The following is a 27,083-nucleotide window of genomic DNA, read 5'->3' as shown; positions in this document are numbered from 1 at the left end:
GTGGGCCTCCGAGATAAAATATCATATCATATACCTATCCCTACCCGAACACCTACCATTTCACAATGATGACTTTCAAATTTAGAATGAACTTCGTAATAATACCGGAAAATAACAGACCGTACTTTTCAGTAGCCCCATCTTGGAACGCTTTCTCCAACATTTTGGAAAGTCGGATATTTCAGTACCAAATAAGTTACTGAAGTGACCAAGCCCACCAATACATTAAGTTTGAGCTATTGCCGATGGATTGCACCTATCTGCAGACTGCCACGTCGCATACTGTTCTAGTAAAATTGGATTTAGAAAAGGTCTATTACAGGCCTAACTTGGAACAGTCCGTCCTAAAATGGAACACCCCCTTACTTTCTTTTTACTTCTCTTAGCATTAAACAAGGCTTCGGATTAAATTTCGTATGACTTCGATATCATAGAATCTTAATGATATCCTTCCTAGTACATTTTTAACCGACAAAGTACTTTTCTCCACAGGGTTTATAAGATCCAAAATAAAACTTTTGTTTACCTTTTAATCGTAGTATGGTTAGACTTGATTACACCGATGTATTGCGGCTGACCATTCTACAGGGGCAGGTAGAAATTACATTATTATTTTTACCCCTAGAGGTTCGGCAATTATTAGAAAAATGAAACAAAATTGGTAATTCTACAATAAGAGATAGAACATTAAATAATTTCCCCATAAAACAATATAATATTTTCTAAGTATAAGAAAACCACGTTTCGGTTAAATTTAAAATTCCTTAAGCGTTTGAACTTGAATTTTGAAATTTAAAGGGTATTAATTCCTGTTTAAAGTTAAGAGAATAGTTAATATGTTTGGTTTATCATAATAGTCACAAAGGACGACCAGGATTAATAGTAACCATGATCAGGTTCATGGTAAAAATAAAACAAGGATAGAGAAACGGCGAGATGTAATGAGCGTATTTGTCAAACGAAAAATACGAACTGTAGATAAATCTCCTCAATCAACAAAACCCTATTTTTTTTGTCCTGGAGCTTTTTCTCCGAAAATAAATTCGAAAGGTAGTTTAGCTCTTTTTTTTTCAAACACGGATCACCAGTGTTTTTCAAAATAATTTTGGAAAAAATAATCAAGTATATATAAAAAAGAACAAAAGATAAAAAAGTTTCCTAACCCATGGTAATGAATAAACTAAATAGAAGTAAGTTAATACTGAAAAGGGACCTTGGTTAGAGGTATTTGAAATTATAATACAAGCACTGTCAAGCATTAGGCTAAACAATTCTACTTTTGAAATCTCACATATAAGTATAAATCTTTCACTCACCAAAGGTTACTGGCGTTGCCCTACTGGACATTTATGTTACTATTCGGCCACTACTATAAAAATCAGTAGAGAGAAACATCCTGTCTCACCCCTCCCCCCGCGCCTGGAGTAATACGTTTCTGTGACGTTATCGTCACTCGGAAAGGTAAACAAGGGTCCCAAGGGGACCATTACAATTTTTCCGCCACACCTCGTATAAATTAAGCACAGATTATGAGTCTTATCTCCTATTATAATAAAGCAATAAATATGAAATGAAATTAAAAAATAGCTTATCTTGCTGGATTAATTAATGTAGGAATCGCATTAAGAATAGTAGCTCCACAGTCAATAATTCACATCGAAAACAGACTTGCAGGAGCGAGAAAACGCTGAGCGCAGAGGAAGTGAGATGGAGTCTCATGGTGAAACCGTTTTATACATATAGCCAGTTCAGGGCCGGAAATAAGTACAGGACACTGGACATTGTCCAATAAAAAAATCCTTATTTCCAAGACTTCTGAGACTCGATTTTCGCCTGAAATGGACCTTTTCGCCGCAAAGTGGAAACACTGGCGACATCTCGTATATTTTAGCGAAATCAACACCTGGCATTTTCCAAAATATATATTTAAATTATATTTTAAATTACTATTTAAAATATTATTTTTTCATATTATTTAAAATAAATAATTTATATAATTTAAAATAATATTTTGTAAATGAATTAAATAGCTTAAAATAAATATAAATTTTTAACCAAAATTTCAAGGAAATAAGTACAGGACACTGGACATTTTCCAATAAAAAAATCCTTATTTCCAAGACTGTCTGAGACTCGATTTTCGCCTGAAATGGACCTTTTCGCCGCAAAGTGGAAACACTGGCGACATCTCGTATATTTTAGCGAAATCAACACCTGGCATTTTCCAAAATATATATTTAAATTATATTTTAAATTACTATTTAAAATATTATTTTTTCATATTATTTAAAATAAATAATTTATATAATTTAAAATAATATTTTGTAAATGAATTAAATAGCTTAAAATAAATATAAATTTTTAACCAAAATTTCAAGGAAGACTCGAACGCGCCAGCTGCCGTTTCAAAACAATCCACGAGGAAAAAACAGTCGAGCGTTTTACCAACTGGGCTACGACTAGCTCTGCAATTTCCGTTCTGTTTGCGTACTATATACATATTCTAAAGCTAGAGTTGACTGACAGCTGAGGGTGAAAATTAAGGCGGGGTTTTCGACGCCGTCCAATAGCTCTGCAATTTCCGTTCTGTTTGCGTACTATATACATATTCTAAAGCTAGAGTTGACTGACAGCTGAGGGTGAAAATTAAGGCGGGGTTTTCGACGCCGTCCAATAAGCGGTGTGACGAAGACGAAACGAAGGAGGAGTTAAACTCTCGTTTATGCTCCCCATAAATTTTTACGCCATCTATCGATGGGCGGAAAAATTAAAAATGAGGATATAGAATTCTTTCATCACAAATGGCACGAAGTAGTCTTTAACAACAATAGCAGGTCTTTTCATTCAGTTTAACAATTGCATCGCGCCCTTTCAGAGTTTTAATTAAACTACGTTTTTAAAAAATTGCTGAAGTGAGCTATATGGGTCATTTTTATTCATAGTACGATGATACAATTTCATCAAGGTTTATACAAAAAGCTGGCTTTACAAAAAACATGGCGCTTTACAAATATTGTTTAATTGGTTGTTGTTAATTGTTCGTTCGCACGAAGTTCATTTGGGCTGCCTATCGAAAGCGGATATTGGAGTTTGGTTATAGGAATTTGTCCTTTTCGCAATATCGGAATATTTTTACAATCTTTGATTTTTTTACAGTAACTCTTGGATCATGAAAACTTGACACTGCATAGATTTCCTAATTCGGAAGGTTTTTCTTTTGGTTAAGTTGCAATCCAAGACACGAACAAATCGGGTTTCACCACCTGCGTATATACATATTCGAAACTATTAATTGAAGCACAAGTTCGTAGGCCTAGGCTATCAGAATATAACCGGCTTGGAAATAAACTTTAGTCTGATTAATGCTAGAACGTATGAATTGTATTTGTGTAAAAATTTTAAAGAGTGAGAATGAAATAACATAAGAGCCATTAATAAAGCATTTCCATTTATATTATAAAATGTGCATAAGCGCTAAGCCCAGCTCTCAGGGCCAATTTTAACATTGCACGACACTTTTTTTATGATTTTCAGACTTTGAAACATAAACAATTTTTTATATAAAAATAACGTGTTATAATTATGGTTTTTGAAGTTTCGTAAATGATTATGATGCTCACCATGGTTTTTCAAAAGCTACAACTAGGCATATCAAAACTGTGGTCCTCTTTCTTTCTCATAAATCCACTCTCATCTGGTGGAGTTATTGGTCTGTCGGATTGAGGCACTCTCTGGATTGGAGAGGTAGTCATTCGAAGACAAACGTCCAACAGTTGACTCTGCAAGTAAGGTAAAAAAACGTATGTTATAGTAAATTGAAACGGCAAAAGCCCATTTTTTGCAATTCTAGCAAAGTGAACTTAGAAGAACACGTCACATTTACTTCCCAGATTCCAAACGTGTATCTTAAAAAATGCTTCATTTTTATGTCACCCCCCACCCGTGCGCCTCAGGTTTTCGTTTTGCCGCTCTTTAGAGCTGGAAAACGATTGTTCCAACCTCAGTTGGAAGGCTGGCTAAATTCTAGGAGAACGGTAGCTCTCTTATATAAGACTTCATACTACCTCTAATCTAAAAGGATGGTTTTTTGATTTTTGGTATGACCTGATGGGTTTCGTCACAAATATACATTTTGAATTTTCAATTCAAATTTCACCCGTACTTCACATTACACCTCCTAGGTGGCGTAACACATTTTATTTCAAACGAAAATATTTTTCTTCCACACCGAGAACCGATCCCGCGACCTCCTGATCCATACTTGACGCCCGTGAAGACACCTGCCTCAACTAACTGAGCTACGGTCGCTTAGTACATAGTTCGAATTAAGTTAAGAGTCAAGAGAAGAGAGAGGAAGTAAGATTTGGACCCCCTCTCCCCGCCCGCAATTTTTCTGCCACACCGGGAGCCGATCCCGCGACCTCCTGATCCATACTTGAGGCCAGTGAAGACGCCTGCCTCAACCAACTGAGCTACGGTCGCTTAGTACATAGCTCAAGTTAAGTTAGAGTGAAGAGAAAAGAGAGGAAGAAAGATCTGAACCACCCCTCTGCCCGACGCCCGCAATTTTTCTGCCACACCAGGAACTCATCCCGTGACCTCCTAATCTATACTTAACGCCAGTGTTGAAGCCTTAGCCGTCTGTGCAATGGCCGCTTACTACATAGCTCGAGTTACTCTGTTTAAGAGAAGAGAGAGGAATGGATCTGGATCCCCCTCCCGACGTACGCCACTAGCTAGCGGGAGCCGAGAGAGAGTACCCGAGGCGCGATAGCATAGACAATTTTCTCTAGCTCTAGCCTGGCCTAGCCGAATATTGTTAGCGCTGCGTGCTCCAGCGCTGTGCAGTGTACAACTCGCAATATTTTTTTGGACAATTTATAATTATTATAATTTTTTATGCCAAGCAAGATTTTCTACTTGGAACTTAAACATTACCATTTATATGATCATATCAATCAACATTATAAAAATTTATTAATACTAATTCTAGTCACTAGAGGTCGCCGACGCAAAACGTTAATCTGGCTGGGGCCATCTTGTTAAATATAAGTTCCGTAATGATCTTCTTATACAAGGACGCTAATCTCCTTATGTGGGTGTAAGATATGGGTAGAAAATAAAACAACTCTTTAATGAGGTAGAAATATGAATTATTTGCTGACCTGATATGCTGTTCTCCGCATACTCTTCATTATTCTCGGAAAATGGCTCCTTCCATTTGGCTACTGCTCTTCGAACATCATCTTCAAATAAAAGTAAAGAGCATTTTACAACATTGTCAACACAAGAGCCAAAAACAAAAATATAAATAGCTCCCGACGCTCAAACTGAAAAATTTCAATCACCAATCGAAAAATTCTAAACAAAAAGAATTATTTTTCGGTACAAAATGTCTAATCACTTTAATCTATTTTATTACATGAAAAAAATCTTTTTTTTGTCACTTTCAAAAATTTTCCTTAAAATGTGAAAGATTATTTAGAATGAATCTCATTTCCCACAGTTAGTTGAGATATTAATTAATTTAGATATTTTTTTTTGCGACAAGACGTTGAAATAAAGGTTTAAGAATAGATTGATGACAGACTGTTTTTCAATTTGTGCATCAAGAGCTATCCTTATTGAAAAACGAATGATGACACCAACCTGGATAATGATAAATATGAAGATCTGATTTTGGAGGCCTTGGCGTCCGTTTAACGGTTGCGTATAAAGGCTCATCCGATATCTGGAAGACAACACAAGCGTACTATAAAGTGTCTTTTTTTAAACAGAACAATAAAAACGTTAACACTGAGGTTGGTCACTCGTATGAAGTCATAGATATTGTGTTTCTTAAGCTTACTTTATGGTTTTTGGAATGTTCTTTAGCCAGCCCTATATCCGTAGTGGCGTAGGGAGACGGGTAGAAGACACCAGGGCTCTTATGTTCGAGCTCAGATTCATCAGGAAGTGGCTCCTTCAGTGTAACCATTGTTTTGTTAAGATAATTTAAATGCATATTGTCACGGTCTTGACTTTTCTGCGGTGAATAAATTCCTAAAACAATAGACACGAACATTGTCAAGACACGTTTCATAGACCCTTCAGGAAATACAGACGAAAAATGCAGTTTCTTGTACAGAACTAAGATGTTTATATTTTTAGGTAATCTATTTAACTGTGGTAAAGACAGAAGTGAGATGAGACTAGAAGTGAAGGGGGTCGACTAATCTGCAGGTACTCTGAATGTCTGAAATGCAGTCCACGGTAGGAAACCTACTATTTGTAGTATGCAGGTTCGGTTCACATTTACAAATATAAGAAAGCAATACTATAATTCATTGCCTAACATACAGTCGAACAAAATTAGAGTTTCAACTCTGAAATCTCTTGACTAAAATGCAGTACTCTGAAATGCAGTCCTCGAAAATTATTATTTTCAACTCTGAAATGCAAGTCCTAGAAAATTATTATTTTCAACTCTGAAATCTATTGACTAAAATGCAGTACTCTGAAATGCAGTCCTCTAAAACTACTAATTTCAACTCTGAAATCTCTTGACTAAAATGCAGTACTCTGAAATGCAGTCCTCTAAAACTATTAATTTCAACTCTGAAATCTCTTGACAAAAATGCAGTACTCTGAAATGCAGTCCTCGAATATTATTAATTTCAACTTTGAAATCGGTTGACTAAAGTGCAGTACTCTGAAAAGCAGTCCATGAAAATAATAAATTTCAACTCTGAAATCGGTTGACTAAAACGCAGTTCTCTGAAATGCAGTCCTCAAAAATTATTATTTCGAACTCTGAAATCTTTTGACTAAAACGCAGTACTCTGAAATGCAGTCCTCGAAAATTATTAATTTCAACTCTGAAATCGGTTGACTAAAATGCAGTACTCTGAAAAACAGTCCACGAAAATTATTATTTTCAACTCTGAAATCTTTTGACTAAAACGCAGTACTCTGAAATGCAGTCCTCGAATATTATTATTTTCAACTCTGAAATCTTTTGACTAAAACGCAGTACTCTGAAATGCAGTCCTCGAATATTATTAATTTCAACTCTGAAATCTCTTGACTAAAATGCAGTACTCTGAAATGCAGTCCTCTAAAACTATTAATTTCAACTCTGAAATCTCTTGACTAAAATGCAGTACTCTGAAATGCAGTCCTCGAATATTATTAATTTCAACTTTGAAATCGGTTGACTAAAGTGCAGTACTCTGAAAAGCAGTCCACGAAAATAATAAATTTCAACTCTGAAATCGGTTGACTAAAACGCAGTACTCTGAAATGCAGTCCTCGAAAACTATTAATTTCAACTCTGAAATCTCTTGACTAAAATGCAGTACTCTGAAATGCAGTCCTCGAAAATTATTAATTTCAACTCTGAAATCGGTTGACTAAAACGCAGTACTCTGAAATGCAGTCCTCGAAAATTATTATTTTCAACTCTGAAATCTTTTGACTAAAACGCAGTACTCTGAAATGCAGTCCTCGAATATTATTATTTTCAACTCTGAAATCTCTTGACTAAAATGCAGTACTCTGAAATGCAGTCCTCGAATATTATTAATTTCAACTTTGAAATCGGTTGACTAAAGTGCAGTACTCTGAAAAGCAGTCCACGAAAATAATAAATTTCAACTCTGAAATCGGTTGACTAAAACGCAGTTCTCTGAAATGCAGTCCACAAAAATTATTATTTCGAACTCTGAAATCTTTTGACTAAAACGCAGAACTCTGAAATGCAGTCCTCGAAAACTATTAATTTCAACTCTGAAATCTCTTGACTAAAATGCAGTACTCTGAAATGCAGTCCTCGAATATTATTAATTTCAACTTTGAAATTAGACTGCATTTCAGAGTACTGCACTTTAGTCAACCGATTTCAGAGTTGAAATTAATAATATTCGACGACTGCGTTTCAGAGTACTGCGTTTTAGTCAAAAGATTTCAAAGTTGAAAATAATAATTTTCGAGGACTGCATTTCAGAGTACTGCGTTTTAGTCAAAAGATTTCAGAGTAGTATTTAATAATTTTCGTGGACTGTTTTTCAGAGTACTGCATTTTAGTCAACCGATTTCAGAGTTGAAATTAATAATTTTCGAGGACTGCATTTCAGAGTACTGCATTTTAGTCAATAGATTTCAGAGTTGAAAATAATAATTTTCTAGGACTGCATTTCAGAGTACTGCGTTTTAGTCAAAAGATTTCAGAGTTGAAAATAATAATTTTCGAGGACTGCATTTCAGAGTACTGCATTTTAGTCAAGAGATTTCAGAGTTGAAACTCTAATTTTGTTCGACTGTATGTTAGGCAATGAATTATAGTATTGCTTTCTTATATTTGTAAATGTGAACCGAACCTGCATTCTACAAATAGTAGGTTTCCTACCGTGGACTGCATTTCAGACATTCAGAGTACCTGCAGATTAGTCGACCCCGAAGTGAAGGGCTCTAGCATTGATAGTAGATCCTGGCACTAGTGAACAAATTTGAGGATTTTATGCCGCTTCCCACGCGCTAAAACTAGAGAGAAAAAAATTGGTCGAGTTCCAAAAACATTTCCTACCCCCTTCCCCTCAACCTAAAGCGACGGAACACGGACCCGGCTCCTTGAATCTAGTTCGGCCGTCTACCACCACGAGCGTCTCAAGTTTTGGAGGGGAAATTCTGAAACCGCCACAAGAAGGCCAACCGTTGGTGTGTTATCAAGAATATTCACTTTCGCCGAGTGAAGAATTTGGTTAGCTCAGTACATACTTCTGGTCTCATCTCACTTCTGGTAAAGATGATAATAAAGAATGTTGGAATTAACGTATTTGTTTTAATAGGACATAAAGAGAGTGGAGATAAATACACAGGTTGCCTTTTATAATTACAAGTCGTCCCGTACTCTATGGCTATACGAATTAATTAGCAAATTAATCTGTACGGACTTTATACGAACTATAAACTGATAAGAAGATACTGGTAGCTTGATTGGCTGCTATAAATTGTCTGGTCATTTACCCTGTGCCACTGCCTTATTTCCCACACTGATACATTCAATATTTTTTTCACATATTCTTCAGCGAAGATGGTAGACAGTAGCCTCGAGTGAGTTTTGGGTCGGAAAATTTTAATCTAACTTTGTGGTTATGTAACTCCCCCCCCCCCTCCCATGAAACTTACTGTGACAATATGACTTGCCTGTTCTACTTTCTGAGCTTCTTCTTTTCTTCATTAAGACGCAAACAAAAATGACAACCATGATTACTACGGCGAAGGATATCACAGCGGGGAGAATGACGTTCCATTCCAAATAAAATGGGACGCCTAGCGTCGACTCTTGAACATTCGCTGGCAACAAATGGGCTATAAAATGACAATTAGAATAGGTTTTACTGTCTTTAAATGAACCTTTAAGCGATAGTTAAGTTTCAATTCGAAAATAATAAAGATTGTCATAGGTTCAAAATGTGATCAAATTTGACAACGACATAACAACTATAAGTATGCTGCTCAATGAAATACGGTAATGGAGGTGTGATTACCAGTTAAACCAATGAGATAGAATATATGTTTCAAACCTAGAGTCACAACGTGGGATCGCGAGATCGACGTTTCGCAATACACTGTTTGTCGAGCATGAATCTTTATCAAATAAGAGTGGTGCCACCTATTAATCACTTTTAGAACTTTTTTATTACCGTCTGCTGGTATAATCTGTGTAACAAGCTGCCAGGAAAGTTTTTTAAACGTGTTAAATAAAATACGCGAGTTAAATAATAAAAACTCTAGTCCTTTTAATCTAATAAATAGATGAAATAAATAGATGAAATAAAATCATAACGATGTTTCTGATTTCAAATAAGCAATTAAAAGCTGTAATTAGTTCCGCTAGAGGCTCACAGATGGCGCTATCATGTTTTTATAAACGTGCATGATAAAAACAATGTGTTTCGCTGTAAGCCGCTTTGAATTGTAACTCTAGGTTTAATACATATATTCTATCTCATTGAGTTAAAAATGATTTCCGACAACCAACTTATTAATGTTTGCCATTGAAAACTAGCTTTTGCAGAAGCGATCCCTAAGGGGTGACACAAAATAGTTATAATAATTTTTGGTGGTTATAAATGCCACGTAAGGTTTTCAGGCAACAAGCCTAGTATCTATAACATGTTAGTAGGAATAAGGAAATGAAAGGGAAGTTCATTTCATGCTTATTGTTACTACGTTACTTTAGAAAGGAACAGTAATTATATTATAGAACGATTACTTTTATCTTTTTCCAGCGTTAGGAATGTGTAGATGGCCTCTGTGGGTCCAGCTTCGTTCGTGGCCGTAATTTGTAGATCGTACCAAGTGCCGGCACTCAGGCCACCGATAATGTGGGCCTTTGTCGTCCCTGGAATATTGGCCGCAGCGACTGACCACTGTTTATGACGCTGCAATTTATGTTTGACAAGAAAGTGAGTGATGGGACATCCGCCATCGTGCCATTTGTCCAGTCTCAACAGCACCGATGAAATATTCACCGATAGAATTGACTGCTTGTCCGGCGCCATTGGAGCTAAAATTTAATTAAATACATTATAGCAAGGACAAATATAAATAACACAAATTGTGGCTGTATAGGGAGAGCGCACGCGTTCTGCTAGGCGAAAATATTCTCACATTGAAATTTATTTTTACTTTATTTTGCAAAATAAACGGTTGCAAGCAATCAGAGAGGCAAACCTACTCTTCATTAATACAAGATAAAGCATACGGGCAAACGCCGCAAACCGAAGATGTTGCGCATAATATTCAATTATAATCTCAAAGAAGCAAAAAAATTCCAGCACTACGAATGACTCAGAAGCTAAATTCTGGGCTGAGAAATAGAAGTAGAGCACTGATTTGTCTAGAGAGTAAGCCAACGTAAGGGTCCTCCGTCACTACAGAAGACATTTATCCACCTTCTGTTTATTCAATTTGTCTTCGCTGTAACAGAATGCCTCTAATACGCGATTCAGCTCTTGGTAGAAAAATAACAGAGTTCGTCAGATTTTCAATGGCAACATTGTTCTTTCATTAAGTAAAAAAAAGTAAGTAGCCTATCATATGGTCTTATTTTTCCCAGGATCAATTGAAAATAAATTATTTCAACTATAAGGAAAATAAATTGAATCAAAGACAAACTTCAGAATAAACAATTTCACCGTTATTAATGAAAAACTGAAACATAAATGAGAATTCCGCAGTCTGATGATTTTTTTCAATGATGAAAGTAATGAAAAAATAATTATTTTAGTATCAATCTAGAATTTTTGAGTGGCATTCTTGGAACCTCAAGTTTTATTTGACTTGTAGCAAAAGTCCATTACTTTATTCCATAAAAGTAAATAAGGCCCCATAGCTTAATACTATCTGCAAAAGACAAGTCAAACGTGCCGGCAAATTCTCATTCGAAACCCCCTTGCGGCAATAAGAAGAAATAGTAGCGCTGGAAAAACGAAAAGAATCATGGGAAACGTTCAGTGTAAGGAGCTAAGTGTAGTATTCTACGTGGTTTTATAAATACTTGGAGTCACTTTTCCTCGTCTGCTGTAGTTGTTTTGTTCGGCGCTGCCGACTCAGTGCCGAGATGTAAATACAAGTCCAAAGAGGTAAGGTTTTAAGTTTGAATAGATGTTTTATACTGGTTAATATTGTCGTATTAAATAGTAAAGAGTAAATTCTGTCAGCATGGAAAGAAGTAACGAAAATATCGTGCCAAAAACCCCTAAAATGTCAAACGGAACTATAAGCCTTGGCGAAGACTTTGATACATGCTGCACCAGAACTTCAAAAATTACCAAATATATTGAAAAGAAACTAAATGAAGAACTGCACATTAAGGAATCTCAATCAAGATTAGAATTTCATCAGATGCTGATATCTGATAAAAATGTGACAGAACACCTTGAAAACCTCCTACAATCCTTTCTATCTCTTAAAGAAGCTATCGATTCTCAAATAAAAACCAAACATCCAAAAATGAAGAAAGGGTCAAAGGACTCCATGGCTCAGTTAATAATAGAGTATTTTGATGAAGCCAAAATTATTGAAGAAAATTTAAAGGTGAAAATCCGTGATCTCACGCTTGTAAACTTTCCGGAAGATTTGGAACCACTTTTAAGTTTTTACGCAAATAGTGTATTTGGTTACTAGGGATGCACCGATATGGGTACAGCCGATATATCGGCCGGCCGATATATCGGAAATTCGTAGCCGATATATCGGCCGATATTATCGGCCCATAAAAAAGTAATATTTCTCCATGAATATCGTTTCAAAGAGTAGAATCAACATTATTTAGGACCATTTACGTTTTTCTTTTGTTTTATTAGAGACATGTTTCACATCTCTTTCGAGTCTTTCGTTTAATGTGGTACCGCTACATATTTTAGCCTTAGCCAAATTCCTTAAAAAAACGGTGTGGTCTAAGTTAAATCGATCCCTGGTTTTTAGTAAAAATGCAGCTCCTTTCTTTGTTCAACAAGAAGTAGCGTTATAAGCAAAATTTTGGACCACAAGTGAAAAGTTCAAAGTGTACATTAGTGACACGTACCAAAACGCATTGGAGAGCGTCAGTGTCGACAACGATTGTTTGTGGGAGGTGTGGGAAACTAGGGAAATTACCTACTCATAGTCGTGAACAACGGGATAAAACTGAGATTGTGGAAAACCCTGCATTTTTAAAGGGAAATGTTAAACTGTGGGAATAAATTTGTTGTGATGTGTTTCAATTAGTATTCATTGAGTACCTTATTTCTTGTCAAATTTTTCCCGGAAATATCGGTTTACATGAAGCCGATATTGGCCGATACCGATATGAAAAATATAGGCCGATATATCGGCCGATATACCGATAACCGATATATCGGTGCATCCCTATTGGTTACATGCTAAATAATTCAATGGAAGTTTGGCGTGAAAGGAAAAAAGAAACTACTGGACCAACTAATCCTGAGCCTAAAGAAAATGCCAGTATTAATTATGAAGGAGAGCCTGAAAATATAAGAGGGCTTTATACTCTTGGAGGCGGAACATTAGGAGAGATATGGAAAAGAACCAAAAGAGCTAAAGAAAATAAAAATCTAATTCTACCGCAGAGAATTGAAAATCGAAAACTATACAAAGCTACATTTGAAATCAGAATGACTAATGAAATGAAACTGATTCATCTTCCTCAGGTGTTAATAAACAGAGACTTGAAAGGAGGAATGTTTTTCGCCCGAAAAACATTTTTACCATTTATTAGTAGAGTTTTAAAAGATACCAAAGAATTTGTAAATGTGCAAAATTTTGCTAAGCAGGGCAAAAACATTTTATCCATTGCTGCTGAAGAAATGAAAAAGAAATTGTGTGTTTATGAAGAAATATTCAATAAAGCTGTGACGGAGAAATCTATTGTCTTGGAAGAACATTTTCAGCAAAAGTTTTTTCAAATATGGTTTTGGAAGATAGTACACGCCGCAACTGAGGAGTTTGTTTCTGGTAACATGAAAGTAAAAACTAACAAGTTGGGAAAACCAAAATATTACCTCTCCGAGTCAAGACGACTACTTACAAACTTATTTACCCAGATATGGAAATGTTTCTTAAGTTAAAATTTATGAAATATTAAAGCAGTATACAAAGCACAGCAAATATACTGTAAATCAGACGACATTTTACATCCAATAATGATATACTTGTACACATTAAAATCATCCGATGGGGGGAAAACGGGAAATGAAGAGATAAAACTTTGGAGGGATATTACCATAACGTGTTTGTATAGGCCCAATTTTCTACTCCTCAACTGTATGCCCTCTATGTTCAAAGCCATATTCACAACAGAGTTGCACTGTAAACACTATCCTTTCGTTTCATCTCAACGATTTTCTTAGTTTGTCAACATGACTGTTAACGTTACATAACACCAAAGCTTATTTGTGGCTACACACACTGAAAGTAAATGCGTACCATAAAAAGCATGAAAACACGAAGCTATTATCCGATTACGATCAGACCTTTCACTGGTCTGGGCTGCGTTCAGCAGAGCTCACCAAAAAAAGACAGCGGATTATGGAAATGTTTACCGGTGAGCTCTGTCGTCATAGCTTTTCTCCGGTCATCGGCGTTTTATAAATGACGCTAGCGCAATAAAGCGTGCAAGGTACCAAGGCTTAACAAAAATTGTATGATAACATATTTATAGACATAGATGACAACTTTTATAATTAAAATTAGAAACTAACATATCTCTTAAAATTCTTGCGTGATCAACTGGTTTCACGCCAATTAATTAGCTATAGTCCCATAGAGCTATTTGTATTAATTCCTCCATGGTTTTTTCGCCAAGCTGAGAAATACGCGTTTTACGTCAGGTTATCCAAAGAGCCAACTATTTTCTTTGAAGACCGCGCTAGCTAAGCGTTTAGCACCGTGACGTCAAAATTCAAAAATAAAATCCCGTTATGTAGGATACTGCTAACAGCGTTGGGCTCTGCTGAACGCGGCCCAGATTTCCACCATGATTATAATATCTAAGCCTAAAGTGTACTTAACTTTCGGCTCACTCTGAACCGTTAATGTCTCTGCATTACAGAAACGAAATCCAGACCCAAGCGTTTACTTTTTCGTTCACTAGGCCTATTGACAAATCAAAGTTCATTTGACCAACATAGTAGCGTTGTGCTTGTATTCACTTTAGAAAGGATTATGCTATAAACAGATGTAGTATAGCTTAGGTAATATATAAACATCCATTTTAAATAATAATATTAAAAAAATCTTTGGAATATCAAAATGAAATAGAGCTTTAAAGCTACAAAGGTACTAAATGCATCATAATTACGAAAAATATTTCCACATATTATCTTTATATTAAGGATAAAGGGAATATTATGGTTCTGTAGGATTTCTTTACACATCAAAACAAAACGAACTTCTAACGCAGCGCACTACTGTAACAACGGACGGACACACACAGACAAAAACATAGACTGCTTTTTAACTCTTTCCGTATTAATTTTGAATTGAGAAACAAGATTATCTTAAATATTAAAATGAATATAATTAATATTTAATATTTTCTTCGTTAGTTATTCGCCTTATTGAACGTTACATCGTTTTAAAAAATAACAATTAAACATTCTTGAGAGACTTGACTAATATTGGAGTTTGAAATGAAGCATACGCCGGTTGCTTCGCCTTAATCAAATAGGTAGTATATAAGGGTGTCGAACTACAGTTAAAAGCAAGAACAACCGCAATTGCGAAAACCTATCGTGGACAACCCACCCTAGGGAGGCTAGACGTTTCTCGTAACCCTAGCTGATCGCCGCGAATGTCTTAAACCAAACGATGACGATGGAGTAGAAGCCAGGTGTGCAGACTGGTGTCCATGTGGGATGGACAAAAACAAAGACCAGAAGATGGTGGTGTAGAAGCCAGGTGTACAGACTGGTGTCCATGTGGTATGGACAAAAACAAAGACCAGAAGATGGTGGTGTTAGAAGCCAGTGTGTACAGACTGGTGTCCATGTGGGATGGACAATGACCAGAAGATGGTGGTGTTAGAAGCCAGTAAGTACAGACTGGTGTCCATGTGGGATGGACAAAAACAAAGACCAGAAGATGGTGGTGTTAGAAGCCAGTGTGTACAGAATGGTGTCCATGTGGGATGGACAATGACCAGAAGATGGTGGTGTTAGAAGCCAGTAAGTACAGACTGGTGTCCATGTGGGATGGACAAAAACAAAGACCAGAAGATGGTGGTGTTAGAAGCCAGTGTGTACAGACTGGTGTCCATGTGGGATGGACAATGACCAGAAGATGGTGGTGTTAGAAGCCAGTAAGTACAGACTGGTGTCCGTGTGGGATGGACAAAGACCAGAAGATGGTGGTGTGAGAACTCAAATAGAGTAGCCATTTCCGTGACTGTGAAAGCAGTTCGGAAATGGCGAACACGTTTGCTCCGATTTGGAAACTGCGAACGCGGTCACGTGGGTGTAACAACAGACAGACACACACACAGACACACACACAGACAGACACACACGATCGTTACAGAACCTCTCCGTGACATACGTCACTCGGAGAGGTAAAAAAGGAGGCCAAAATTTAAGGGACAAGTTATACTCGTCAAAATCCAAGAGGAATAAAAAAACAGAATCCACAAGTAAGCAGTGATGGGCATTTTTGATATTTTTATTCCCTCTCCCACTCACACCTTTTTTCAAATATTGATCAAAGCGCCGCTCTCCTCTCCCATCTCATAAGATGGTGAAATATTTTTAAACCTCTCCTCTCCTTATTTTATCAAATTCAAATTTAATGTCATCTCATCTCGCGTGATCAAAATGGCGCTTTTCTATAGAAACCTCTCCTCTATGGCTCACCTCTTTTATTTTATAAAATGGAACCAAATATCAAGCGCACTACTGTTCGTCAGTGTTATTGAAAACTCATTTTTGAGTCCTCTCCTTTCAGTAATATACATTTTCTCTCATTTCGTGGCAGCCCTCAAATCAGAGCCTTAGTTTGGCTCTCCTCTCCTCCTCTTCTTTCAGTTTTTTTTTCTGGTAGATATATCTCTCGGTGAGTTTATCCCGGGTTTTGTATATCATCTCATTTTAAGCACCTGCAATGTCATCTGGTATTATTCACTCATCTCATTTAAACACTCATGAAGTCTTAGTTTTGAACTCAAAACTATTTCTTCAATCTCACATCATTTTATTTTTAGCGCTCATCTCATTATTAAATAAGCACTAATCTCATTGTAAAAGGGTGTTTTATTATATTACATGGCTCGAGCAAGCTTCAATGAAGTGTACTTTTTGTTTTTATATATGAGCATTTGGTGTTCGTTTATGCACCAATGCCATAAAATAAGGCGCAAAGTACTTGTTCTCAGTGAGCATCTAATAGAGTTTTATCAAAGCTAATCAGATAAAAAATAATGAAAGGCAAAATTAAAAGAGGTGAAGTCCAACATTATTAATAAAAATGTCATTGTTTACAAATACGGGAAAAGTGTAAAATATAAGTGTAGAAAATTAATTGCCTGAAGTAAGAGATATTCAAATTTTCCATTTTGAAAACATGATTATAAAACATCAATTATTTGATAAAATTCTTATCTTAATTTTTTTCACCAAATTTATTTCAGTAAATATAATTTAACATGAAAGATATGCATAATTTAAAAAAAGAACACGTTTGCATTTTATTTTCTCTCAAACATTTACAATTGGGTTGAGAATTCGGCCCTATAAGGAGAAGAAAATGGACAGAAAAACGTTTTCGTTAATTGTAAAGTTTTCGAAGTTTTAAAAATTTACGTGTTGTGTAGCTCTCAAGATATCACGATCAATCGCTTTGGTCCCATTGAACCGAATTCCCATTCGACAGAAGGGGTTTTTTTTTGGGGTCCCATTCGACCGAACGTAGCCAAAGGTGCGATTTTATTATAGTCCCATTGGACCGAAATTCTATTGAACTGAAAGAAGACATACTGTGTGGTTTTGCATTAAATATATTTCTAATTTCACAACTTATTATTGTTAAAATAAATGTGAGTTGAAAATGTATTACTGCACTTATTTTAACTACGTTTTAATTACGGCGAACCTCACCTACCCTATCCTAACCTAACCTAAACAATCGTAACCTAACCTAACCTAACCTAACCCAACCCAACCTTGTTTGGAGGTAAAAAGATTATTTATATGAGTATTAAAAGCCCGCCTCTTACCACGAACAATTTATAAGCAATAATAGAAATATTTTGGAAAAGATGTCAGATAATTAATTGGAGAATATTTTGGAAAAGGTGGCAGCTAATTAATAGGAGAATATTTTGGAAAAGGTGGCAGCTAATTAATAGGAAAATCTTTTGGAAAAGGTGGCAGCTAATTAATAGGAGAATATTTTAGAAAAGGTGGTAGCTAATTAAAAGGAGAATATTTTGGAAAATGTGGCAGCTAATTAGTTGGAGAATGTTTTGGAAAAAGTTGCAGCTAATTAATAGGAGAATATTTTGGAAAAGGTGGCAGCTAATTAATAGGAGAATGTTTTGGAAAAGGTGGTAGCTAATTAATAGGAGAATATTTTAGAAAAGGTGGTAGCTAATTTAAAGGAGAATATTTTGGAAAATGTGGCAGCTAATTAGTAGGAGAATGTTTTGGAAAAAGTTGCAGCTAATTAATAGGAGAATATTTTGGAAAAGGTGGCAGCTAATTAATTGGAGAATGTTTTGGAAAAGGTGGTAGCTAATTAGTAGGAGAATGTTTTGGAAAAGGTTGCAGCTAATTAATAGGAGAATATTTTGAAAAAGGTGGCAGCTAATTAATAGGAAAATCTTTTGGAAAAGGTGGCAGCTAATTAATAGGAGAATGTTTTGGAAAAGGTGGTAGCTATTTAAAGGGAGAATATTTTGGAAAAGGTGGTAGCTATTTAAAGGGAGAATATTTTGGAAAAGGTGGTAGCTAATTAAAAGGAGCATATTTTGGAAAAGGTGTCAACGAATTATTGGAACCAAACCAAACCAAACCTAAACTAACCTAAGCTAACCTAACCTAAGTTAACCTAACCTAACCTATGCTAAGCTAACCTAACCTAACCTAAGCTAAGCTAACCTAACCTAACCTAACCCACCCGAAACCAAAATATTAAAATTTTAATTTAAAATTTAAAGACATTGATGGAACTACCATTAAGACTGCACTTCATTTTAAGCACAATTTGTTTATTAATTCTATATATCTCTTGCCTTGAAAGGAATGAAAGCGAGCGTTTTAATTAGTATTACGAAACATTTACTTTTAATATTATTAACATACCTTTCGGAGATTCGAACCAACAACCTATCGCTTCGTAGTCCAACATCGTATCCACTACACCACCGAATCGCTGACGGCTACAGTGTTTCAAGTTATATTCGTGTATTTTTTAGGGGCATATTCGGACGATTGGGATTTCGGTCCATCGGGAATATAGCCATTGGGCTGGAAATCTAAAATCATTGCGGGATATTCGGTCGAATGGGATTTCGGTCCATTGGGAATTCGGTTGAAAGGAACGATACCGATCAATCTACAGATTTTTTCGACACTAATAGTGAAATCACAATGAAAATGTATGGGGCGCCATGTCGGACATAATTCAGAATATGCAATCTGATATATATACGTCAACTTTGATAAATATACGTCAGCTTTGATATATATACGTCAGCTTTGATATATATACGTCAGCTTTGATATATATACGTCAGCTTTGATATATATACGTCAACTTTGATATATATACGTCAAATTTGATATATATACGTCAGCTTTGATATATATACGTCAGCTTTGATATATATACGTCAACTTTGATATATATACGTCAACTTTGATATATATACGTCAGCTTTGATATATATACGTCAACTTTGATATACGTCAGCTTTGATATATATACGTCAACTTTGATATACGTCAGCTTTGATATATATACGTCAACTTTGATATACGTCAGCTTTGATATATATACGTCAGCTTTAATATATATACGTCAACTTTGATATACGTCAGCTTTGATATATATACGTCAAATTTGATATACGTCAGCAAGATTGATATATATACGTCAGCAGACCGATAGAGAGATAGATCCGATTCCGATAACTTCCGATACGACCCCCCGACCCTCGTTTCTCTATTGGACTATAATTATACGTTACCATCATGGTTATCGTGCATATCTTTTAAAGTATAATTATTAAATTAGGCTTAGTTGTTTCGAGGGAAGTTAAAATCCTCATATTAATAACCCCTGGATAGGAAAGCTAAGCAAAACCGGCCGTTTTCAAAAAGCATCGCAATGTAGCGCCCTCAGTCGGCAAAAAGTTGAACTTTGTTACCCCAAACAGACCTGGCGTCGCTGTGGCCTTAGTCTAGACAATGGTATTTCTATTTGGGGTAACGTTTTTCCAATTTTTGACGATAGGGGCGCTAGAGATGGCGATGCCCTATCCATGCATGCCTCCCTTTTCGCTTTCCTATCCAGGGGGTTATTTATCTCAGATTAGACTTAGGCAAAAACGTTCATTCAAATGTACGAATTAGGATTTAGCCCCCACGGGCGAATGATGCGTGAGAAAAATAGTGGAATTCGTGGATTTAAAAATAGAATTTCCCTTTGAGGTTAAAAGAATTGCTTTTTTCCTATTTCACTCGAAATATTCTGTTATGTAATCAGGGTTGGCAACCACCTATCCAGTTCGGTTTAAACCACCCGGATTAATCCACTTAATAAAATCCACCTAAATATCCGGCTTAATTATGAATGGAGAAAAAATCAATTTTGTGCCATAAAAATAATTAAAATACAACTAGAAACAAGGGAAAATATAAGAAGCGATAACTAAATATTATTTATTATAAATGATAAAACTAATAGGCCTAGTTATGTTACCAGTTACTTTCCAGTTACAGCTTACAATATTAAGCGAAAGTTAGTGTTAGGCTCGTGCACTCAGGAAAGAAATAGATTTCATGAAAACATTTTAGCAGTTAAATTGGCAGACGATTTTATACTGGAACCGGGGCAATTCAGGGCCGGAATTAAGCACAGGACACTGGACATTGTCCAATAAAATTTTTAAATGTCATATGATTTTTTTCAAAACTAAGGGCTCACTGGAAATTTTGACCAATAAATTTTCTGAAGCTTTGATAGCTTGACTATGAAGATGCGGCACTATTTATGCACACGTCAGTGGACAATGTCCAATAAATTCTCCAGTCAAATCGCGGGGGTCACTGGACACATGTCCTATAAGAAATGTTTCTTATTTCCGGCCCTGCGGCAGGACCAGGGAGTGCCCCAACTTCATATAAGAGCGAAACAAAAGTACTTTGCCTTCAGAAAAAAAATAAAATGACAATTTTTTTTAAATCCGGATAAATCCAATAAAATCCGGTTTAATCCAATTAAACCGGATAAATCCAATAAAATCCGGTTTAATCCAATTAAAACCACTGGTCTGGATTTTATTCAAATTATCCGGATTTTTGCCAACCCTGACGTATATCAAAGCTGACGTATATCAAAGTTGACGTATATATATCAAAGTTGACGTATATCAGAGTTGACGTATATATATCAAAGCTGACGTATATCAAAGTTGACGTATATATATCAAAGCTGACGTATATCAAAGTTGACGTATATATATCAAAGCTGACGTATATATATCAAAGCTGACGTATATATATCAAAGCTGACGTATATCAAAGTTGACGTATATATATATCAAAGCTGACGTATATCAAAGTTGACGTATATATATCAAAGCTGACGTATATCAAAGTTGACGTATATATATCAAAGCTGACGTATATCAAAGTTGACCTATATATATCAAAGCTGACGTATTTCAAAGTTGACGTATATATATCAAAGCTGACGTATATCAAAGTTGACGTATATATATCAAAGCTGACGTATATCAAAGTTGACGTATATATATCAAAGCTGACTTATATATATCAAAGTTGACGAATATATATCAAAGCTGACGTATATATATCAAAGCTGACGTATATATATCAAAGCTGACGTATATATATCAAAGCTGACGTATATATATCAAAGTTGACGTATATATATCAAAGTTGACGTATATATATCAGATTGCATATTCTGAATTATGTCCGACATGGCGCCCCATAAAAATGCCTATGTTATTTTCCGCTTAGTAAAATTTACAATTTTAAAATATAAAATTTAAACTGATATATATACCATATCAATATTTCCAATTTTATAATATAAAACTTTAATCTGATCAAGCTACATTTTTTTCAGATATCTGAGTATTTGAATCTTCTATAAGCAAAGTATAAAGTAGAACATTGTATCCCTTAAAAAATTCTTGAAGGTGACTTATTTTCTAGAACTACTAGAAAAATACTGTGTTTAAATTTTTTGGGCAAGTGAAATTTAGGTGAAAAAACTAGGATAAGAATTTTTTCAGATAATTGATGATTTATAGTCATTTCTTCAAAAAGGAAAATTTTAATATCTGTACTTCAGGCAATTAATTTTCTATACTTATCTTTTACACTTTCCCTTTTTTGTCTACAAATGCAGTTTTTATTAATATCTTCTAATTCAGTCTTAATATTATTTAAAATTGTTTAGAATCATTGGAAAGAAAACGTATTAGGGCATTGCGCGTCCATCGGTAATCTAGCTTCATTACCAGTAGTCGATATTCTACCGCCCTTAAGAATACTAAAGCTTATCTTATTAACGCGTGTTTTAAATTCTTTGAACACTTATAAATAACATAACTTGCTTCAAAGATAATCTCAAAATTTATCAAAAGTACAAACTCAAAATACGTTATCCCGTAATTTCCGTTTAGCTGAAAAAAAAAACTGACAGCCACAACATAATTAAATATACCTTTATTATGGTTGAGATAGTAGGGTTTCGCCTTTGAAAGTAACTCATTTAAATTTCAGGCGGTGCAAAGTTTCTCTTTTCTATTTTTAAGTTGTAGTATTTTTTACCTACTGCCCAAAATATGTCTCCCATCAACCACTCCTTTCATCCAGTATCTCACTAAGCACTTCTATCATCAAGTATAACGACATTTCGTCAACCACTCCTTTCATCCAGTATCTCACCAAGCACTTCTATCATCAAGTATAACGACATTTCGTCAACCACTCCTTTCATCGAGTATAAGAACTACTCATCAACCACTCATTTCATAGCACATTAAAAAACCTATTTCATATCAACCACTCATTCCATGGAAAAGCAAAAACTTATATCATACACTCACTTCAAGAAAAAAAATGCCCAAAAACAGCCTCTCACCTATCACTCCACTCATGGACTACCGAAAAATCATATCTCACATCCAACTACTCTCCTCATGATCCAAAACAATTGCTCTCAACACGAGGTTATCTCTCCGAGTTTTGAAAATAAAATATCTCACCACAAAAGTTACTCATGGAGGTTGAAAAACCACCTCTCATCTCAAACTCACCTCCAATTTCAAATTTTAGTACCTCTCCTCTCCTGCTCATATCACAAGCTCAAAAAAGCCCTCTCCTTTACTCAGAAATTACTCAAAATTATGAGTAGGAGATGAGAGCGCCCATCACTGCAAGTAAGACTCCAAGCTCTAAAAAAGACATCAAATCTCAAACTAAAGTTGCAAAAGGATGTGAAAAAGAGAAATGTATGATTGATGAATCAAAAGACAAGAGCTCTAGTCAACCTACATCAAATACAAAAAAATCGAAAACTAAACTGGTAAAGGAATGCCAAAAAGCGGATGCCAAAATTTTTAAGAAAAATAATCCAAATAGAGGGAAAAAAGTCAAAAAGGAAAAGGTAGCCGTCACTGAAACATCTAGTCTAATAGAAGAAAGTATGATAGGAAATATTAAAAATCTTCACACTAGTCAAGGGGGTAAAAAAAGAAAAGCAAAGGAATCTCCGATAACCTCTAATCCTTCAGCATTAAGAAAAAGTGAGAGAATTGAGAGAAATGTTAGAAGAAAATTAATTAATGACTTTTAATCAGATTAAAGTTAGTTATTAAAAATTAATTAAGGACTTCTAACCAGCTTAAAGCGTTAGTTAATGAAAATTGAATTTAGGCTTGGTAGAATAAGTAGATGTTGAAAAAATTACAATGTTGATCCTATGAAAAAGTTCCTAACATGTTTTTTATGTTTGAAAAAATTGTACCGTGATATATTTGTGATAATTTTCTTTGTTCTGTTCCTAAGTTTTGGAGGTATTGAAAGTTTCAAACCAAAAATAAAAGGTTTTTTAATTTTATTTCAAAAGATACTCATTTAGAAGGGTGACAGAAATAATATAAAAATATTAATCATTAAATAAGAGACATTTAAGCGTCATTTAACCTATATCTTTGCCTCTCTTAAATAGAGAGAAACATTTCTGTAGTCTCTATTGTTTTTGTGATGGCCATGAATGTTTCTACGAACCAAAACCGATTTTCGGGCTGTTGAATAGTTAACACTCGATAATTTGCTTCCTGTTGCGTATTTAAATTGACTAAAAAGACTTTCAACAGCACTGCCATTAACACGACTTGGAGAGATAAAATAAGCAGGATATCGTGACAGAAAATCTCTACACAAATTTAAAAAAAAAGACTGTTATCCTTAAAAGATCCCAAGTCTGCCAACTCAGGAACACTTTCTGTGTTGGCTTAGATAATTCAATTTTTGGATTATCAGTAACCAAATCATTGGCCCAAGATTCAAAATATTGATAACCATCTTGTAATGATTTTATTACGTCACTGTCCATGCTGGTTATTTTATCTTTACAAAGTAAACCATTTTCGAAGATCTTGTTGCAGGCTCTTAAATATCTATAACATTGTAACGCTCTCATTCGTTCTACTTCTGTGCCATCGCTACTTTTATAAAAGTCGAAAAGCTCTGACAAAATATTTTCCTGTTGGAAAATTTTTGACAGTACTACATTCAAGCGCGTCCACGCATCCCTGATCAAGTAACTTTTTTCAAGATTTGGCTCGAAACGCAACAAACCTTTTTTTCTCCTCTCGTCTTCTCTATCGCCCAAGTCAAGTAGCTGTTTCCAACCAAAATGATATCCGCAAAGTTTGTAATCTTTTGGACCACCATGCCGCGAAGAATATAGCGCGGCAATAAGACTTTTTAGTTCATGAGTTGGGCAAATGACCCAGTGAATTAAGCGTCCAGGGCGGAAAGGATTTTTAAATGAGGGGTCCACAGAAAAATCATATTCATTTCCATTTTTTTTCCAGTTAAATGAACCTCTTTTATGTTGCATCGTAAGCTTGATAAGGGTTAAGTTTTCGCTCGCTCCGTCACAAACAATTCCCAAGGTTGAGAATTGGTAGGCTTCAAACACACGGATAGTTTCGTATAGGCAAGTAAGAACAAAACTGTTCTTAACTGAGGAACTTGACGAAAAATAAGGCCCTATAACATCATATTCAGACGACATATCACGCCATAAAAATTGTAGAATATACTGCGCTGGTGTTGCTGGTTTGTCGGTAGTGCCTTCAAAAATGTCATGCAAGTTTACAAATTCATCCTCAGTCATTGCTAGTCCAATAAATTGATGATTTTTAGAATTCCAAATGATCTTATCGATCACCTTCACTTCGTCGAATATTAATACGCCTTCTCCGAGTGGCACTTTTTCACCTTTGCTATTTTTTTCCTCTTGAAAACTGGCATATTTTGAAGCTTCTTCTTTTAGATAGTTGTGATCTATTCCAGGTTTACTGTTCAGGTGCCTAGTTTTGTTCTTCAGCGAGCCAACACTTGGTAGTTGGAGTATGTTGAAGGATTTTAAAGCACTGTAAGCAGCTGGGCTCCTTGTATAAATGGATAAGGCAATACGATAAGATATGGAACTCCAGGAATTTTGTTTCGATCCCGTTTTACATTTTAATTGATCAGTAAAAAAGTCTCTGGAATCTTTATTTTGCTGCACAGCCGAATCTTTTTGCCAGTTTTTTCTTACGGCATCCTGAATATCAGTATTTCCACCTACACTTCTTATAGCGCTTTCTACTTCGTTAGCAAAATTTTGGTTCAAAATTTGCAAAATTTTAGACATTTCTTCAGAATGGTGCTCATTTAAAGTTAAACTGCGTTCTTCAAAAAGGGCCTGCAACTTTTTATTTTTTTGTAAAAGGGTATTCCGGGCACTACGCAGTTTACTTTGTCTAATGGCCTTTGTTGTTGGTGTCATATAAGAAATTTTGTAATTGCTGCTTATGCGTGCCCTCTTAATTTTCGAAACCGGGGTTAGTTCTGCTTTTCTCTTTTGAGGTCGCCCTAAGCATGTCATAAGCTTTCCGCAATCATTGCACCTTTGAATTCGGTTCAAGTTTGGTCTTCTACTTTCAGAATAGTGAAAAACTTGGCAGTTTTTATACTGGTAGCGCTTGAAAGGTTGGCTTAAACTTTCTAATTTGGGATTACAAACGCCTTTGACCTTTTCTTCGGGAATCCCGGGACAGTAAACATATTTTGGATTTAGCATCAAATTTAGGACTTCTTCAAATTTTTGCTGGTCAAATGTTCCTCCACATGTTAAATTGAAAGTCTCGACAGGTCTAAAAACAACGGAGAAAGTGCATTTTCCAGACACTGTAAGCAATAACGACACTGGTTCAATATCTTCTTCAATCAGTCCTAATAGCGCTGGAACAAATGATATTGCGTGTTCTCCCCGTAGAAGCCTTTTAACCTATATAATTAGCATAGAGAAGGTACTTAAGTTTACTGACTGAATTAGGAAAAAAATTCTATTACCTCAAATGAAATTGCATCATATTGCGGTTTATTTAAAGCCTGCTATACTTCCACTGGAAATTTGCGTAGATCTGGGTGACAAAGTTTTTCATTGCGAAAACAGTACTCGAAATCCGTTTGACAACCGAAATCGACTCTACTAGCCCTTGTTACTTTTGAATCAGTTTGTATTTGTTTATTAATTTTACCCTTAATTTCAGGCTGGGGTATATTATTGCACTGAGTAGAAGTGGAAAAAAGTTTTTTTCTTGACCAAGGCTTACTTCCAACGTTTGAGACGAAGCATTTTTAGTTCCATAAGTTGGCTTATTTTTAAAAAATATTGTATTACAGTTCGTAGCCTTTTCCTTAGTACTCTTTCTATTTAGTAAAAAATAGTTGTACTGCGTAGATTTATGCATATTTATAAGCTTTCACACCCGAGTAACCGAGTTCCGACTTCCGAGCTAAACACTTAACTTTCCGCCATTTTATTCTCTGGCTCTCTGCTCGATGCCACGGAGTCGCGCGCCGTGAGTATAATATATCCCATAACTCTCTGCGCGCCAGCTTTAAACGGACTCTCTCAACCCGGGAGTGAGCCTATATGTGACGTCACCTATCACTTACGTTTCTGTATAGATTGTGACGTAGTTGATTTCATTTGCGTATAGTATTAAGCTATGGGGCCTTATTTACATTTATGGAATAAAGTAATGGACTTTTGCTTGTAGCGAGAAC

The 27,083-nt window shown here is 35.4% G+C and overlaps 3 protein-coding genes across 5 annotated transcripts in view; 1 reads left to right on the top strand and 2 right to left on the bottom strand.

Annotated features, from left to right (window-relative positions):
• Positions 1 to 2,918: 2,918 nt before the first annotated feature.
• The window catches only part of LOC149713597 (cell adhesion molecule Dscam1-like), a 157,294-nt gene continuing 133,129 nt past the window's right edge, over positions 2,919 to 27,083 (bottom strand). For all 3 annotated transcript variants that reach the window (XM_089849047.1, XM_089849048.1, XM_089849049.1), the window contains 7 exons: positions 10,256 to 10,549; positions 9,184 to 9,348; positions 5,849 to 6,042; positions 5,650 to 5,731; positions 5,166 to 5,246; positions 3,621 to 3,779; positions 2,919 to 3,263 (listed from right to left, as the gene is read on the bottom strand). In XM_089849047.1, the coding sequence (XP_089705173.1) occupies positions 3,691 to 3,779; positions 5,166 to 5,246; positions 5,650 to 5,731; positions 5,849 to 6,042; positions 9,184 to 9,348; positions 10,256 to 10,549 (905 nt within the window). In that variant the 3' untranslated portion in view covers positions 2,919 to 3,263; positions 3,621 to 3,690. The remainder of the gene's footprint in view (positions 3,264 to 3,620; positions 3,780 to 5,165; positions 5,247 to 5,649; positions 5,732 to 5,848; positions 6,043 to 9,183; positions 9,349 to 10,255; positions 10,550 to 27,083) is intronic.
• Positions 11,407 to 12,453, top strand: LOC149713599 (uncharacterized). The gene is made up of 2 exons (XM_089849051.1): positions 11,407 to 11,627; positions 11,686 to 12,453. The coding sequence occupies exon 2, from the start codon at positions 11,707 to 11,709 to the stop codon at positions 12,169 to 12,171; it is 465 nt and encodes a 154-aa protein (XP_089705177.1). The 5' UTR covers positions 11,407 to 11,627; positions 11,686 to 11,706; the 3' UTR covers positions 12,172 to 12,453.
• Positions 23,836 to 26,782, bottom strand: LOC149713598 (uncharacterized). Its single transcript, XM_089849050.1, has 2 exons — positions 26,364 to 26,782; positions 23,836 to 26,298 (listed from the first exon to the last, which is right to left on the bottom strand). Exon 2 carries the CDS (start codon positions 26,089 to 26,091, stop codon positions 24,172 to 24,174), a length of 1,920 nt encoding a protein of 639 aa, XP_089705176.1. The 5' UTR covers positions 26,092 to 26,298; positions 26,364 to 26,782; the 3' UTR covers positions 23,836 to 24,171.

This window comes from Phalangium opilio, unplaced genomic scaffold, assembly GCF_054372755.1.
Source record: "Phalangium opilio isolate 3A_F unplaced genomic scaffold, DU_Popi_V2 ptg000009l_1, whole genome shotgun sequence".
NCBI lineage: Eukaryota > Metazoa > Arthropoda > Arachnida > Opiliones > Phalangiidae > Phalangium > Phalangium opilio.
Note: the sequence above shows the minus strand (reverse complement) of the source record. Positions and strands in the feature narration are given on the sequence as shown.

Coding starts and splice junctions, on each gene's coding strand:
- LOC149713599 (XM_089849051.1), top strand. CDS start 11,707: ATGGAAAGAAGTAACGAAAATATCGTGCCAAAAACCCCTAAAATGTCA.
- LOC149713598 (XM_089849050.1), bottom strand. CDS start 26,091: ATGCTAAATCCAAAATATGTTTACTGTCCCGGGATTCCCGAAGAAAAG.